Below are 15,533 nucleotides of genomic sequence, written 5' to 3'. Positions count from 1 at the left end.
TGAAGACACTCAATATGTATATTTTTATTTGTTTTTGTTTTTTTTGTTTGTTTTTGTTTTTTTCATTTTATCTGAAAATTACACGTTCTTGAATTTTAAGGCCTATATATTTGACTCACAAGGTAAAGAGTGTCTCCATCCATCCATCTTCTTTAATGCACTTGTAGGTTTTCTCTGTTGTTTACTTTTTTCATTTCTTGTTATGTTATTGTATGTAATTCTTCAATAAACATGACAACAATTTCAGTTCAACACAATTGTTCAAGCTGTTCTTTTGTAGGTTTGCTTGCAGATCTGGTCTTCACATTTAAGCTCCTTGAAAGGAAGAGTGGAAAAAATTATTTTATTAAGTTTTTATTTGGTATTTGTATTCATTTTATCTGAGAATTACATGTTCTTGAATCTTGTATTTGACTCACAAGGTAAAGAGTGTCTCCCTCCATCCAGTGTGTCCATCCTCTGTTCTTTTTCTCTCCTTTCTGGACACACACAAGTTTGTCGTTTTCCCAGTTGACTGTTGACTGTAGAAAAAACAGTATTTCTCAATTCTGGCAAAGAAAACTCTAGACTGTTACCACACCATTTTATTGCTAATCGTGTGTGTGTGTGTGTGTGTGTGTGTGTGTGTGTGTGTGTGTGTGTGTGTGTGTGTGTGTGTGTGTGTGTGTGTGTGTGTGTGTGTGTGTGTGTGTGTGTGTGTGTGTGTGTGTGTGTGTGTGTGTGTGTGTGTGTGTGTGTGTGTGTGTGTGTGTGTGTGCGCGCGCGCGCGTGTGTGTCTGTCTCTAAAACCTGCTGGGTTAAATATGGACAAAACCAGGGATTGGGTTGTTTTCACCCAGCCATTTTTTTCAACCAATTTTGGATTTATTTTTTTAGCCAGCAATATAGTAATATAGTAAAAGGCATGTTCTTGCTCACCCCCAAATAGGTGCAAATTTGTGGGGTATTTTAAGCTGAAACTTGACCAGACCAGAGACTTATATTACATCATGTGAAAGAGGGCATAAAAGGTGCCTTTTAGCCCAACCTGCTGGGTTTGTCCATATTTAACCCAGCTTGGGTTGTTTTTAACCCAGCATTTTTTAGAGTGTCCACCTTGCATTTTCTGTTGTCCAGTCCTTTGGTGATTTCCTCAAACTCTTCTCCAATTTTGAATGAAGTGGAGTAGTTCCGGAAAGTGGTTAAAGTTTTAATGGTGAAAGAGTCTCCGTCTTGCTCAAATATTTTCTGTGGCTTTAGCATCCCCGCTATCTTTCGGGTGGCGAAATCAATTCCTGTATTGCATAGCGCAAGGTTAAATACATAAATACACTCACAATACCAGTTCCTTTTAATAATAAAAAAGGAACTATCCAACTATCTATGAAATGCAATTAAAAAATACTATGTATGCACACACAAACACATATATACAGCTCTGGAAAAAATTAAGAGACCACTTAACATTGATTTCTGAACTTGGAGTGGTCTCTTAATTTTTTCCAGAGCTATATATATATATATATATATATATATATATATATATATATATATATATATATATATATATGTATGTATATAATATACAGTTGCAAGAAAAAGTATGTGAACCACTTGCAGAAGCTGTGAAAATGAATAATTTTAACAAAATAAAGGAGATAATACAAAATGCATGTTATTTTTTTTTATTTAGTACTCTCTTGAGTAAGATATTTTACATAAAAGATGTTTACATATAATCCTCAAGACAAAACAATAGCTGAATTTATTAAAGTATGTGAACCATTGATTCTCAATACTGTGTGTGGTTACCTGATGATCCACGACTGTTTATTTGTTTTGTGATGGTTGTTCATGAGTCTCTTGTTTGTCCTGAGCAGTTAAACTGAGCTCTGTTCTTCAGAAAAATCCTCCAGCTCCTGCAGATTCTTCAGTTTTCCTACATCTTTTGCATATTTGAACCCTTTCCAGCAGTGACTGTAAGATTTTGAGATTCATCTTTTCACAACTGAGGGACTCAAACTCAACTATTAAAAAAGGTTCAAACATTCACTGATGCTCCAGAAAGAAACACAATGCATTGAGAGTCGGGGTGTGAAAACTTTTGAACAGGATGAAGATGTCCAAATTTCCAAATTACATTTTTTTCATTTAGTACTGCCCTTCGGAAGCAACAGAAGATACTTTCATGTTTCCCGGAAGACAAATTAAATACACTTTACCTTGATCTTCAAATTCCAAATCTTTTCACCCCCCATCTATTAATGCGTCGTGTTTCCTTCTGGAGCATCAGTGAATGTTTGAACCTTTTTTAATAGTTGTGTTTGAGTCCCTCAGTTGTGAAAAGATGAATCTCAAAATCTTACAGTCACTGCTGAAAAGGGTTCAAATATGCAAAAGATGGTGGAAAACTGAAGAATCTGCAGGAGCTGGAGGATTTTTCTGAAGAACAGAGCTCAGTTTAAGTGCTCAGGACAAACAAGAGACTCACGAAGATCCATCACAAAACAAATAAACAGTCGTGGATCATCAGGTAACCACACACAGTATTGAGAATCAATGGTTCACATACTTATTTTAATAAATTCAGCTATTGTTTTGTCTTGAGGATTATATGTAAACATCTTTTATGTAAAATATCTTACTCAGGACAGTACTAAAGAAAAAATAACATGCATTTTGTATTATCTCCTTTATTTTGTTAAATTTCACAGATTCTGCAAGTGGTTTCCATACTTTTTCTTGCAACTATAATATTAAATTCTGATAAATGAATGATATTACTTACCAAGAGCAACCATGTAACCTTCAACGTTTTCATTGTCCACTATGTCCCAGGTTCCACTATAGTTTGCAGGCATGCTTGATGTTGATCCTGAGGCGTTTCTGTGAGTTCTAGCTCCTGTGTGAACCTAGAAACTGGAATTTAAGTGTACATGTGTGGAAATGAGAGAAGCAGATGTGTTGTGTCATATTTCAGCAGGTCTGTGTGTAGTAATATGGGGCAGGGGTGATTCCTAGGACACAAAGGCTATTTTGGCTTGGTCAATGGGGCTGTTCTGTGAGGCGGAACATAACTTTTACACACTTCTTGCGTCCCGTGGGAACTCAGAGAGAACAATGTAATTCAAAAGACACATGTTGCTTTGGCAGTGGACTGATCTGGTACAGGGGTTAACAGTTTGACAATTAGAATTTAGAAATATCAGAGAAGTCCCATATGATTTGAGATGATTGCTTTTGTTTCATGATCTGTGCCTGACTTTCATTAACAATGTGGCTATGAACTTCTGTGGTTTACTGGTTGGTGTCTTTTTTCTCTCTTTTTCTACATATACATGTAACCTTTTAGGTGTTTCAGTCATGGGATTCAGTCATTAATTTTGTTTTTACTTTAATGTTTTATGAATTACACAGCTTGTAAACATACTTTATCAGTAGGAAAAAAATGCAGTAACACATTAAGCATGCAAAGTATGCAATTATGCAAGACATTTCTCCTTACATAGAACCTTTTGGCAGAAAGAGTTTTCAAGAACTCTTTGGGCTTCTATACTGAACCTCTTTGAAACTTTTTTAAGAGAAAGCCACAGACAGTTTATTTTCTTTCAAAACTGACAGGTGTTTCTTTAACTCTCGTCCAGGCAGGCATTTTCTTCATCTGTTCTTAAAGTTAACATTGAAATTTCATTCATCCTTTACTCAATGTGAATGTGGGTTGCAAAGGGTAAAAAACAAAAACAAAAAACTTTTGAAGTCTTCTGTGATGAACACCAAAATGTAAGTAATCATTTTCTGGAAAAAGTTTCTAATGTCAATAGGGTAGCAATGAATATGTTAATGAAAAAGCCATTAGAACAGAAAAGTATCATGCTATTATTACTCCTCACTCTTTCATGTCATGATTATTTTAATAGCTTTGCAATGCTGAACAAAGTATGTAAATGTTTTTGGTACAATATGCATTTTATTATAAGCCAACAAGTTTTACACAATATGAAGATCCCTTAAACATAACTAACACCACCTCTGTGTGACACAGTGAATAAAAAAATTATTCTAATACATAATTTGACATCTCTAAAAGTATACCAAATCTCAGCACTAGGCGGCGCCATTTTATATTACCCGACAGAGGATCTTGCTTCTTTCCGAGCTTCTAACCTACCATGAATGCTGACCAGCGTGATATCTTTCTGGTAAGTTCTGTAATTCTTTTATGAATTTTCTTCTCTTACTTCTACATCTCACTGTATAAATATTTAGAATTTTTCAATAAGATGCGTTTGAGACTCTTAAATATTTTTTTTTTTTTTTTTTTGTCATTGTATTGGTAGGCTACTTCTTGATAAAGAAATAATCTGCTGTGTACAGAATCATCTGAGGTGATATAAAGTGCACAATGCTTCACCATTTCTTAGTCCATGCAGCTTTTCAGACCAGCAGGTGGCTTCCAAGAGATCAAAGGTTAAAATTGTAAGATAATCTATCTATCTATCTATCTATCTATCTATCTATCTATCTATCTATCTATCTATCTATCTATCTATCTATCTATCTATCTATCTATCTATCTATCTATCTATCTATCTATCTATCTATCTATCTATCTATGTTTGTCTGTCTGCATAATTGGAAAATAAGTCAATAAAATTGTGAACAGATGCTAAACACTATTTTATGTCTTTCTTTGTTGTAAAGCCTCATTTGTGTGTGTGTGTGCAGACATTCATAACATTAAAATTATAAAAAATCTAATTTGTTTTTCTCTGGCAGTCAGATTGTTCTTTTCAGCTTTGTGGTGCTTTTCCTGGCACCACAGTTTTATATTTTGTCAAGGTAAGTGCCCTATATGAAGTTTCACAGATAAAAAGCTGATAAAACATAAGGATAACACTTTACAATAAGGTTCATTAGTTAACATGAAATAATGATGAACTGCACTTATACAACATTCATTAATCTTTGTTAATGTTAATTTCAACATTTACTAATACTTTATTAAAATCTTGTCAACATGAACTAACATGAACAAACAATGAACAACTGTATGTTCATTAACTAACATTAATTAGTAAATACAGTAACAAATATATTGCTCATGGTTAGTTCATGTTAGTTAATACATTAACTAATGTTTAACTAGTGAACCTTATTGTAAAGTGTTACCAGCATAACATATAAAATAAACATATTCATATTATCATGTTATATGTCTAAAATTCTGCATTGTTTTCACAGGCCAAAATCTTCTCGCTACTGTGAAAAGCCATTGTTGAGCAATCTTATAGTCTTCATTGTGTTCTCATTTATAGCAACAGGTAATCAGTTTTTATATTTATAAATGGTTCTTTTTTTTTTTTTTTCTGCTTGCTAATTTTAAATACTAATCATCATACCTTCCTCTTCCCATTTAAGGTTTGGCTGTAGCGCTTACACTGACAGACCCAGTTCCCAAGAGCATCAGGGTAGCGTTTCACTCATTTGGACTGTTTGCGTTTATCCAGGGACTCTGTACACTCATTCTTACCCTGACTGCACCTCAATGTGTAAGTGTGAATTGTAGTAATATGATTTTATGTGCAAAAAGTAGTTTTACCTTTATATATAATCACAGTTTATTTTACTCAGGCGAACACCACCACAGAATTGTATATATTTTCTTTGGTAGTGTCTTGGGGCAGCATACTCTCAACAGGTAAGTTCATATACAGTCAGTTCCATTCCAAGTGTAGAAGGAAACAATATATAAAGGACAAAATAACTGGATTGTTGTTCTTATTGTGTCTCTACCCAGTTTTCTTTCTGGTCAGAGGAAGTCTTTGCCTGATCCACAAACTGTTTCCGGATTGGTTAAGAGATACATGCCTCTGGGGTTGAAAATGAGCCACTGCTGTTGTAGAGCCTTTCACTGACACTCAATACAGGTGCATCTATTATTTACATGGTTTCAGTGGTTTTCAGACAGTTGTGAAGTGGAGGTTAAGATGCATTCTATTTAATGATACACCTTTTCACTAATATTGGCATGCAGGGGAGAAGAAAAATAGGCAAAATTGCGTATATACAAATTGTTTTTTAATTTTTTTTTAACTCAGACTGTTTACAGTCCTCAATTTTGGGTTGCATTTGAATCCAGACATGTTTGAAAGACATTTTAAAAGAGAAAACAAAATAAAACAGATGATTTCAAAAATATATTTTATTGTATGTATTAAAACCACCACCAAATATGAAATGATTTATGTAATGCCATGTAATACAGCTGAATACTGTAACAAAATTTTCTTTTTGTGAAACATAATGGATTCATTCAAAAGTGTCAATTCAAATATGTTAAACCTTTCAGCGAGGTACATACTTTGTTGAACTACACACAGAATTTCAGTATAGGATCTCTACAATGTGAAACATTTTGTATTGAAAACACAAAATCGTGTAAATACACATAAGAACTTCAGTGTATGATTGTATGAATTTATTTTAACGTTTTATTAACATTTTCACATTTTAGATCAATAGATCCCTGTGGAATGTAATGTTGATCTGCTTCACTACAACATTTTTGGCCAAAATCAATGGTTATGAATTAGACAATGCTGCCCCGCTATCCATAAAAAGTGTCTCATAAAGCATGCGATGCTAAGATATTCTTCTTAGATTTTAAACAGCACAGACTTTACAAAGGCATTCATGTGTATATATAATCATTGTGAGGCGTTATGCCATTTGGACTGTTCTACACATAATAAACCATTGTTTTCTGAGGTATGAGAAAAATCTCTGACACTAATACACTTTGTCAACAATCCAATTCTGGAATGGAATTATCAAGTAAGGCTAACAATAGAAAAGTCTAAAGATGAAACAGTACATTAACATTTGCTCCAACCTAAAAAACATTGGATATGCCATCTTTTATGGACATGTTTATTAGGATTTCTTAACCTGAGGTCTGTGATTACGTCTAGAACAGAATTTCACCACTTAACTGAAATCTTTTAATTGAGGAGGAAAAACAAACCAAATACATCTGCTTGTTTCCTCTGTAAAAACAAAGGCGGCCACATGGTTCAATTTAATCTGGTGGTCTGATGAATAATTGTTAAAGCTAATGCAACTATATAGTAAGCAAAGTAAAAAGAAAAGTCAAATTACAGAGCATATATGTTTTATCTGATCACTGCTTGGTCACAAATGTGGAAAAAAAAGTGCTTGATGTGGAATTAAATTTTCAGACGAATTTTAACGCATTTGCTTTCTAAACAGCCTGATCTTGTGGAATAAGGATTTGTAGCAACATTATTAAAAACATTAATTACCGTAAGCTAAAAGAGGTCCTGAGATTTGAAATGTTTAGTCGTTTGTAATGCAATCATTCCATAACACAATCAAAAGTCCCTATCACAGCATTAAATTACCCTCACACAATTCACACCTCAGTGTGAAAATTAAACTTCAAATGCAATCATTCAAAATACAGCATTCGATTTGAGCTATAAGCCCTGGTGGGTGGCTTCATTGACCGATATGTACAGGTCTATCCTAACAGTGCATCATAGTCAATGTACCATATAAGAGTACCGCTCTTTGGCTGTACTTTGGTAATGGGATACTTAGATGATTCCCCCTTAATTCGGCTGAGTTGACTGACAAGTTCATGCTTGTTTTTCCCCATTATTAAAACACCTACCCTTCGAGCCCTATTGATAGCTGTGAATGTGAGACTCATCCTCTGGTGAGGTTTAATGGGACTCTCTGTCAGAGTTACCAACCGTTCTTCGTCGCTTTCCAACTTGGTGTCCTGGAACAATGAGGCAGTGTGGCCATCATGGCCTACACCAAGCAGGATGTAGTGGAAGCTGGAGGCATTGACATGCTTCTTAATTTCCTTCTCATATAATGTAGGACCACCATCCTCTTCCACGCATAACCGTTGGGTGAGATGCACCGGCATGGGGTGGATGTTGAAGTAGGGTATGCGGATATGCTGAAGCAGAAGATCGTGAATGGACCGGAAGTTGGAGCCTGATTCTGTATGTGGCACACATCGCTCGTCCACTTGCCATATGTGAGTGTTGCGCCATGGAAAGGTGTAGAGGTTCAGGGCGAGCGCACGTAGCAGCGCCACTGGGCTGGAGCCACCAGACAGCGCCAGGTGAAACTGACCCTCTTCATGAATTGCTTCCTCAGCAGCCAGGAGAAGATCAGAAGCCAAGCGATCCACCAGTTCCTGTGCCCAAGCAGATACCATTTCAGAACTACGGTACTTCCCTTGCATCACCTGGAAGTTGTCCTCGGCACCAGGGTTTATCACATTGACCACGGCTTCATGGCTGAAGGCGACCTGATGGCCCCGCAGCTTAAAGTTCAGCAGGTTCCCGTTGGCTACACCACCAGGATACACGCGTGGAAAGACCGGAGTCAAGCTTTCAAGGAGAGGTGTCCAAAACGCCCAGGAAGCAAGGAGTCCTTCGGCACTGATAAATCTATCCTTGCGTCCAAAGAAGACGTGTGAGATCAGCTCACAATAAGCCTCTCTGGGTACGACTGGTGACTGGATGTAATAATCACTGAGGGGTAACCCCAGCACGTCTACGTCTTTGTATTCGGTGACCTCCTTCCAGTCACCGCTGCTCACCAGGTCGGGCTTGAACAGGTTCTTGCTCACGAGAATCGCAGGGTACTGGAGGTTTCCGTGACCCAGATAAAATATGATCTGTTTGGATTTGCACTGAACATTATTGAGATCCTGGACACAAAATACATCACTTTTGAAAATTACACGTGCATAAGCGACCCGTTCATCAAGCGCCTTGCCTGAAGTCATAAATATGGGGATTCCCTCATATTGGGCATTGTCGACATGAATGAGCACTCCTGTAAAGAGAATCACAGTTAACGTAAGCATTGCTAGATTGATGATGAATCAATGACTATGTTTATATGCACATTTACATTCCAGGGCTTTCTGAAAGATCATGTCATGGTCAATTAAATGCAGGTCTTAGAAGAATGCAAAGTAACAGAAATGTGTGGAGAAATGCGAATGCGAAAAAAGACTTTGTCTTAATAACCGTTCCCGCTGAATTTCTGACCATTACCGCAACGAGTATTCCCGCCCGCACCCGCAATCATTCGGTTACAGCTTTTAGAAATTGTGAAAAAATTATACAAACATTAGGCTAAACGTACAGAATAACAGAGACAAAACAATGCGTTTAATTAAAGGGTTAGTTCACCCAAAAATGAAAATTATAGATTTACTCACCCTCAAGCCATCCTAGGTTTACTTTCTTCTTTTAGTCGAACACAATCGGAGTTATATTAAAAAAATACTCTGGCTCTTCCAAGCTTTATAATGGGAGTGAATAGTAACCCATATTTTGAAGCCCCAAAAAGCGCATACATCCATCATAAAAGTAATCCATATGGCTTCAGGGGGTTAATAAACGAGGGACATAGGATGTAGGAGTAGCGTAAGCTTAGGTGAGAGTTGACACCTCTTGCGATTCAAACAAATAGGGCTGGGCAACAAACTCAAGCTCCTCCAACATTTCTCTTTAAAAATGCTCATTTTAGACTTCTAATTCATGACCGGTGTTTTGTTTTGCTCTATCCTCTGCGCTTCCACATTTGTCATTACGTCATGCATCAGGTCAAAGTTTACTCTTCTGCCCGAATCGACTCGGTATATGTACAGAATGCCAGTGATTCTATTATATAAAGTTAGAAATATGAATATTTTTCTTTCAAAAACATATTGCTTCACTTCAGAAGGCATTTATTATCCTCCTGGGGCCATATGGATTACTTTTATGATGGATAGATGTGCTTTTTTGAATGTTAATCAACATTCCTTGACTCCTTTCTTGTTACGTGGCAAATTGCGGACCCACGCTATATTTTTTGGCCACTCGCAGCAAAGGTAAAACCGCCCGCTCCCACAAGATTTGTGCTGGGCCCCCAGGATCCTAATCCCAATGCAGCCCTCGAACGTGAACACCTTCTTTGCATGTTAAATAAGATAACTAAAAAGCTCTTCCACTCACCAGCGAATGTGGGGGTTAGGCTGAAGTAGTCCTTTGTTTTATTGAGCTCTTCCTGAACCTCTCCATTGTAAGCTTGGTACTGACCTACGACCACATTACTGTTATCTACATGCTGTAGGGAAGCCAAGAAATTAAGTTTGTTTTGTAGTATCTCCTTGCTATTGGAGAGGTTTGCAGGAAGGTTCATCAACATAAGGGTCATGACCTCTGTGAGGTGGTTCTGGAGCACATCTCTGATGACGCCATATTGATCATAAAACTGAATCCGCCCTGTAAATGAATGACAGATCAACAATTAATGCTAAAGAAATAACTGAGAAGAAAAATAGAGAAAGAATTGATTAATGCATTTATAAGCAACTCAAAACCAGTACCTTTGGAATCCAGGGTTTCCTTCAATACAATTTCTATTCTTTCAATATGGTGCTTGTTCCAGATAGGGTCCAGAAGTTTCTTATTCTCTTTCCTAAATGGCAATATTTTAGAGACAACCTTTGCAATAGAAAAAACATTGATTGATGTTTAAAGCTCATGAAGTTCCAGTCATTCATGTGAAAGTATACTACTAGGGGTGTAACGGTACAAAGAAGTCACGGTTCAGTACGTACCTCGGTTTTGGGGTCAGGGATCAATACGAGTTCGGTACAACAGGAAAAAGTAACAAATCCCGAGTGCTAGGTTAGGTGGTACTATGTCCACGATAAAAATCGTCACAACGCCAAATTATTTTGTCTCATTATAACAGTGGAAACAACTTAAAATACTCCGTCATTTATGGTCATATGGATAAAAGTAAGACATCATTCAAAACTGTCTATTATAACTGTCTAAAGGTTCTATTGTTTATGTACACTCACAATAAAAACAAAAGATTGTGCTTTTGCAAAATAAAGTAAACGAACACAATGCTGCTTTCTGCTGTCCTGGTTTCCTTTCCGTTAAGTTTATGTAGTGCTCACAAAAATTAATCGAAACTCAGCGTATAGGCTATTAGCAAGCTCTTGCGTGCCATCTGAACACTTGTTTTGGATTGGTGTGTAGACTGTCTCTTCTTCTGCTGCTCTTTTTCCTGTTGTGGTAGTTAGCAAACATCATTGAAATACTGCATACCCCCCCTTCTGGATTGGAGTGTGGATCACCTGTGACTGACTGTATTCGTCATCGGACTCTATCCACCAAACCGTGACGTCTGTACCGTGATGGTTCGAATGAACACTGTTACACCCTTATATACTTCCATTCAAAATTTTGGGGTCAGTATGAATTTTTCATTATTTAAAAAAAAAATAAAAATAATACTGGATACAATAATGATACATAAAAATATGTTAATTCAAAAGCTTTTCTTTTGAACTTCCTTTTTTATTATTATATCAAATAAATTCAGCCTTGCTCATCATAAGAGACTTCTTTCAAAAACAAAGAAATTTTTACCATCCCCAAACTTAGTGTATTGTGAATAAAATAACATTCTACCTGCTTCCCTAAATAGTGGTCAATCCTATACATCTCCTCTTCTTTCAGCTGGCCTGACAGTTTTTTGTCAAGGGACTGGGCACTAGCAAAGTCATGACCAAATGGCTTCTCCAGCACCACCCTCAGCCATGTGTCAGGAGGGGGGCGGCATGTGTTGTTGATCTTGTCTGCAATGTCTGCATATGCGAAAGCTGGAACAGACAGGTAGAAGAGCCTCCCCGCTTCGACCATACCCTCCTGTCCTACCTGCTCTTTGATCTTCTGGCTGAGTTTTTCATAGTCCTCAGATGTCTTCAGCTGGTGATACTGGGACAGATGCAGGAACTGGTCTTTGACCAACGCACAGCGCTCAGCAGAGAGCTCTGGAGGGCAAGCCAGCTCCTTCAAGATCCCAAACAGCAGCGTGGTCCCATTCTCATTTGGCGAAAGGCCCCCACCATAAAATGAGAAGGTGTGTCCTTTGCCTACCTCGTCAGCATAAAGCTGGAAAAAGCCTTGCCACAGGTACTTCCTGGCCAAGTCACCTGTTCCACCCACAACTACCACAGTCACATGCCCAAGACTCTGCTTAGCCTCATGATTATCTGTGTGGCCTCTATGCCAGCATATGATGGCCATTAGCAGCAACTCCCATCTTATCCTCAACATTGTAATGTCAAGCGCCCACCTTTAAAAAAAAAAATAATAATAATAAAAGGATTTTAGAACGTTACAAATTCTGAAAATCTGACAATTTAATAAGGTTCACATGCAGATATAAAAAAACAAAACTGTTATTGGTAAACCATGAATAACTTGATTAAAGGCACTGGAAAACAATTAGAAGCTGGATTCTAAAGTTTGCTTCATTATTTGACATATTGACTATTATGATTCCACGTATAACTCAGCATAAAGTGAACACCTTATGCAAACATTTAGCTGATGATTACAAACCAGCTTCAATCCTCACATAAAACATATGGAGCGGTCAGGACTGCAACAAGATAAGACTTTAGTCCCTAAAAAATAGATATGTCAGAAATAAGATTTGTAGATGGATTCTGAATGAAAGTGTTGGGAGGGGGAAAAGTATAATAATATCAGCTAATATAGTAGTGTGTCAGAAAGAAATATCAATATACATTTCCAAACATTCCTTTTGCCATTAATTGTAATAATCCAGTGAAATTTTGTATGAACAAGGAGTCTAACAACATGCTCCACACAGAGACATCAGAAACTGAGACTAAACTGTGGCAATGTCTCCAAGATGCTTGAAGAAACCTACCTTGTGTAAAAATGCTGTAAAGTGAGGATGCTTTCGAAAATAATGTCATAAATGGATATTATTTATCAATTAACTTCCATAAACTAAATCAAATCAATATCTGGTGTGACCACCCTTTGTGTTTAAAACAGCTTTTGTCCTAGGTACACTTGCATGCAGTACCTTTTTCTGGTAGGTTTGCAGGTAGGTTTCTTCAAGCATCTTGGAGACACGGCCACAGTTCTTCTGGATTTAGTCTCAGTTTTGTTTTTTATTTTTTTATGTTTCTGGTTGTGAGATCAGATCTCCATGTGGAGCATAGAGTCTGTTGTTAGACTCCTTAAATTTCACTGGATTATTACAATTAATGACAAAAGCAATGTCTGGAAATGTAAACTAGTATTTCTTACTGACACTACAGCGTGTGTGTGAAGATACGAAGACTTTTTCACAATACTGTACACACAAACACACACAAAATATATATATATATATATATATATATATATATATATATATATATATATATATATATATATATATATATATACCTAAATGAAGGCTAAATATAATTCAATTATGTCAGGCCCAAGATATCAACGTAACATTACATAATCACTGATGTTTCAGGACAAACCGTTAAGATCAGTAATAGCGAGTCATGTCTGCAAGTCATTGTACCTCTGAATGCACAACAGTACATGAATGTATATTTGTGTACTCATCTTTCTTATTTTAAAATCACTCAACTGTTATTGGAAGCTCCTTAAGTGTGTGGATCTTCTTCCGTAACACTTGTGAAACATTTAAAGTATGAGGGCCAACGGTCTATGATAAGTCCAGTTGTGAAGAGGAGGGTTGTATAATCTACTAACATACCTGAACTGAGAGCAAGAACCATGGTGATGCAAATGTATTCTCTCAGTGAGTGTTTACCCATGAAATCAAGATTAAGCCAACAGAACAAGACTGCATTGACAGTAAAGGACTGAATGAAATTAAAAGGCCAAACTGATATATAAGTTGACAATAAATTATGTTAAAGCTGAAAATGATATTGCTGGAATCATACTGACATATCTAACAGAAAACAGTTGACCTGGATTTCATGATATCTCATGAGGAGCTTGTGAGAAGACCAAAGATGACACAGTACACGCAACCCCAATGTTCAAACAGTGCAAGCACTGTTTGCACATTTGGGTGTTGTAAATTGTCAAACAGAGGCATGTAGCCTTAAAATAAATACAAAAAAATTCATTGGAAAAATGTAGATGATCAAATGAGCATAACAGGATGCAGAAGGGTTCAAGAAACAGCTGCTACACAGAACTAATGTAATTCAGTTCAACTCTGTAACTTTAACTTGTGTCATGATATGCTATGGTCAATTAAAACACATTACATTATTACAATTTATTATTTATTATAACTCATTATTTACACAGTGACAAGAAAATGGAAAACAATGTCATTTTCTGGAAGATAACCTCATTAAGGAAATGGCTTTATATTATATTTATATAATTTTTTATCTATTTTTTTTATATTATAGATATTACTAAAGACTAACAGGATAGAAAGTGATATTGACACTGGAAAATGTAATATCCAGTATAATAAGATATACCATATGATTTAAAATGTATTAATCAATATTGATCTAAATTAAATGTGACCATATGTCGATTTCTGATGTTTCTGATGAGAAGTACGCTTATTATATTTTTAAAATATGAGAATAACACTAGTGTGCTTCTAGAGGCGGACGTGAGTAACGTTATACTATCAGCAAAAAGTGCATAGACGGCACCTGTTATACTATAGCTAACTAACACTAACACAGGCTTAAGACAGACAAATAAAAGGACAAGATCTTAAATTTCAATGTACATATGATATCTGCAGCCATAGTGACGCATGCATTAGGACAAAGATGGATTTGACAGGGAGAGACTGTGGACATACCTGATTCACCTCTGGACAGTATGGTGACAGCTCGAGCGGCGTGGACTGGCGGATAGTGACATTCTACAAACAAACGTTTCCAGTAGATGGTCACGTGATCGCGACGATGGTTAATCATGTGGTTTGAAAACGTAACATTCGAGTTTTTAAAAAAAAAAAAAAAAAAAAAAAAAAAACACGCTGACTGATAACACGGGCACTTGTAAACCTTTGAAGTGCTTGATAAGCTTTTAAAACAGTTATTCTTTAAGTGTAAATATAATAAAGGAGGTATATATTGAGAAGGGAGAGTTAAACACGAGCGGGTGCTGTCAAACAAACAATTAAATTAATGACTTTCTTTGACTGTACCGGTTATCAGCACATTTAACTGTACAGATTGTCAGCACATTTGAAACGCATCCGTGTTGAGCCTGGGGAAGTGTTTTTATTATTATACTTCTAATTAATTATCAAAAATTTAGCTTCGAAATTGTAAATTCACTTTTAGTATAATGCAGGTCGGTGAGTTGCCCAAAGGAGGGCGATATTTGCTTGCAGGACAAGGTCCATGAATGCTGAACGACTTTTAGACTGTAAAAACGAGGCCAGGATGTCCGCGTTCAGATTATCAGAAATAAAAAAAATGTTTTTTAAAATGCTGCAGGTAAATTAAAAGTCATATCAAATGTAAAAAAAAAAACACGTGTCACAAACCCGCAGATAAAGGAGTCTTGCACTTTATTTCGCAATATATTGAGCAATGTTATATGATCTTGAAGATAATATTCTTATCTTTGTGTACATGTGTGTGTTTTCTGCTTTTTTCA

The 15,533-nt window shown here is 36.4% G+C and overlaps 3 protein-coding genes across 7 annotated transcripts; 1 reads left to right on the top strand and 2 right to left on the bottom strand.

Annotated features, from left to right (window-relative positions):
* Window positions 1-4: 4 nt before the first annotated feature.
* Window positions 5-2,926, bottom strand: rbp7b (retinol binding protein 7b, cellular). Its single transcript, XM_067373033.1, has 4 exons — window positions 2,768-2,926; window positions 1,096-1,274; window positions 420-521; window positions 5-315 (listed from the first exon to the last, which is right to left on the bottom strand). The coding sequence occupies exons 1-4, from the start codon at window positions 2,838-2,840 to the stop codon at window positions 262-264; spliced, it is 408 nt and encodes a 135-aa protein (XP_067229134.1). The 5' UTR covers window positions 2,841-2,926; the 3' UTR covers window positions 5-261.
* Window positions 2,927-3,143: 217 nt separating this feature from the next.
* LOC137011199 (uncharacterized) lies at window positions 3,144-11,501 on the top strand. Of its 4 annotated transcripts, none has more exons than XM_067373875.1 (10): window positions 3,144-3,282; window positions 3,624-3,759; window positions 4,082-4,178; window positions 4,354-4,455; window positions 4,756-4,818; window positions 5,221-5,300; window positions 5,398-5,528; window positions 5,611-5,677; window positions 5,777-5,906; window positions 11,113-11,501. In XM_067373875.1, the coding sequence occupies exons 4-9, from the start codon at window positions 4,382-4,384 to the stop codon at window positions 5,857-5,859; spliced, it is 498 nt and encodes a 165-aa protein (XP_067229976.1). In that variant the 5' UTR covers window positions 3,144-3,282; window positions 3,624-3,759; window positions 4,082-4,178; window positions 4,354-4,381; the 3' UTR covers window positions 5,860-5,906; window positions 11,113-11,501. The 4 variants fall into 4 exon arrangements, with proteins under 4 accessions (XP_067229976.1, XP_067229977.1, XP_067229975.1 ...); XM_067373876.1 differs by having other exon boundaries at window positions 4,317-4,446; XM_067373874.1 differs by having other exon boundaries at window positions 4,317-4,455.
* On the bottom strand, window positions 5,971-14,799 carry h6pd (hexose-6-phosphate dehydrogenase (glucose 1-dehydrogenase)). 2 transcript variants are annotated; one of them, XM_067373873.1, is made up of 6 exons: window positions 14,725-14,799; window positions 11,508-12,174; window positions 10,406-10,523; window positions 10,237-10,301; window positions 10,032-10,143; window positions 5,971-8,859 (listed from the first exon to the last, which is right to left on the bottom strand). In XM_067373873.1, the coding sequence occupies exons 2-6, from the start codon at window positions 12,153-12,155 to the stop codon at window positions 7,520-7,522; spliced, it is 2,283 nt and encodes a 760-aa protein (XP_067229974.1). In that variant the 5' UTR covers window positions 12,156-12,174; window positions 14,725-14,799; the 3' UTR covers window positions 5,971-7,519. The 2 variants fall into 2 exon arrangements, with proteins under 2 accessions (XP_067229974.1, XP_067229973.1); XM_067373872.1 differs by having other exon boundaries at window positions 5,973-8,859; window positions 10,032-10,301.
* Window positions 14,800-15,533: the final 734 nt, after the last annotated feature.

Source organism: Chanodichthys erythropterus, chromosome 21 (genome assembly GCF_024489055.1).
Source record: "Chanodichthys erythropterus isolate Z2021 chromosome 21, ASM2448905v1, whole genome shotgun sequence".
NCBI lineage: Eukaryota > Metazoa > Chordata > Actinopteri > Cypriniformes > Xenocyprididae > Chanodichthys > Chanodichthys erythropterus.
This window is presented reverse-complemented; position numbering and strand designations above follow the sequence as displayed.

Excerpts from the sequence above, each read along its gene's own strand:
- rbp7b (XM_067373033.1), bottom strand. The coding sequence starts at position 2,840 with ATGCCTGCAAACTATAGTGGAACCTGGGACATAGTGGACAATGAAAAC. Across the intron at positions 1,275-2,767 it reads AGGTTACATGGTTGCTCTTG|GAATTGATTTCGCCACCCGA; the intron begins GTAAGTAATATC and ends TATGCAATACAG. Across the intron at positions 522-1,095 it reads TGGACAACAGAAAATGCAAG|TCAACAGTCAACTGGGAAAA; the intron begins GTGGACACTCTA and ends TTTTTTCTACAG.
- LOC137011199 (XM_067373875.1), top strand. The coding sequence starts at position 4,382 with ATGCTTCACCATTTCTTAGTCCATGCAGCTTTTCAGACCAGCAGGTGG. Across the intron at positions 4,819-5,220 it reads CAGTTTTATATTTTGTCAAG|GCCAAAATCTTCTCGCTACT; the intron begins GTAAGTGCCCTA and ends TTGTTTTCACAG. Across the intron at positions 5,678-5,776 it reads GGGCAGCATACTCTCAACAG|TTTTCTTTCTGGTCAGAGGA; the intron begins GTAAGTTCATAT and ends GTCTCTACCCAG.
- h6pd (XM_067373872.1), bottom strand. The coding sequence starts at position 12,155 with ATGTTGAGGATAAGATGGGAGTTGCTGCTAATGGCCATCATATGCTGG. Across the intron at positions 10,524-11,507 it reads ACCACTATTTAGGGAAGCAG|GTTGTCTCTAAAATATTGCC; the intron begins GTAGAATGTTAT and ends TCTATTGCAAAG. Across the intron at positions 8,860-10,031 it reads CCTAACCCCCACATTCGCTG|GAGTGCTCATTCATGTCGAC; the intron begins GTGAGTGGAAGA and ends TTCTCTTTACAG.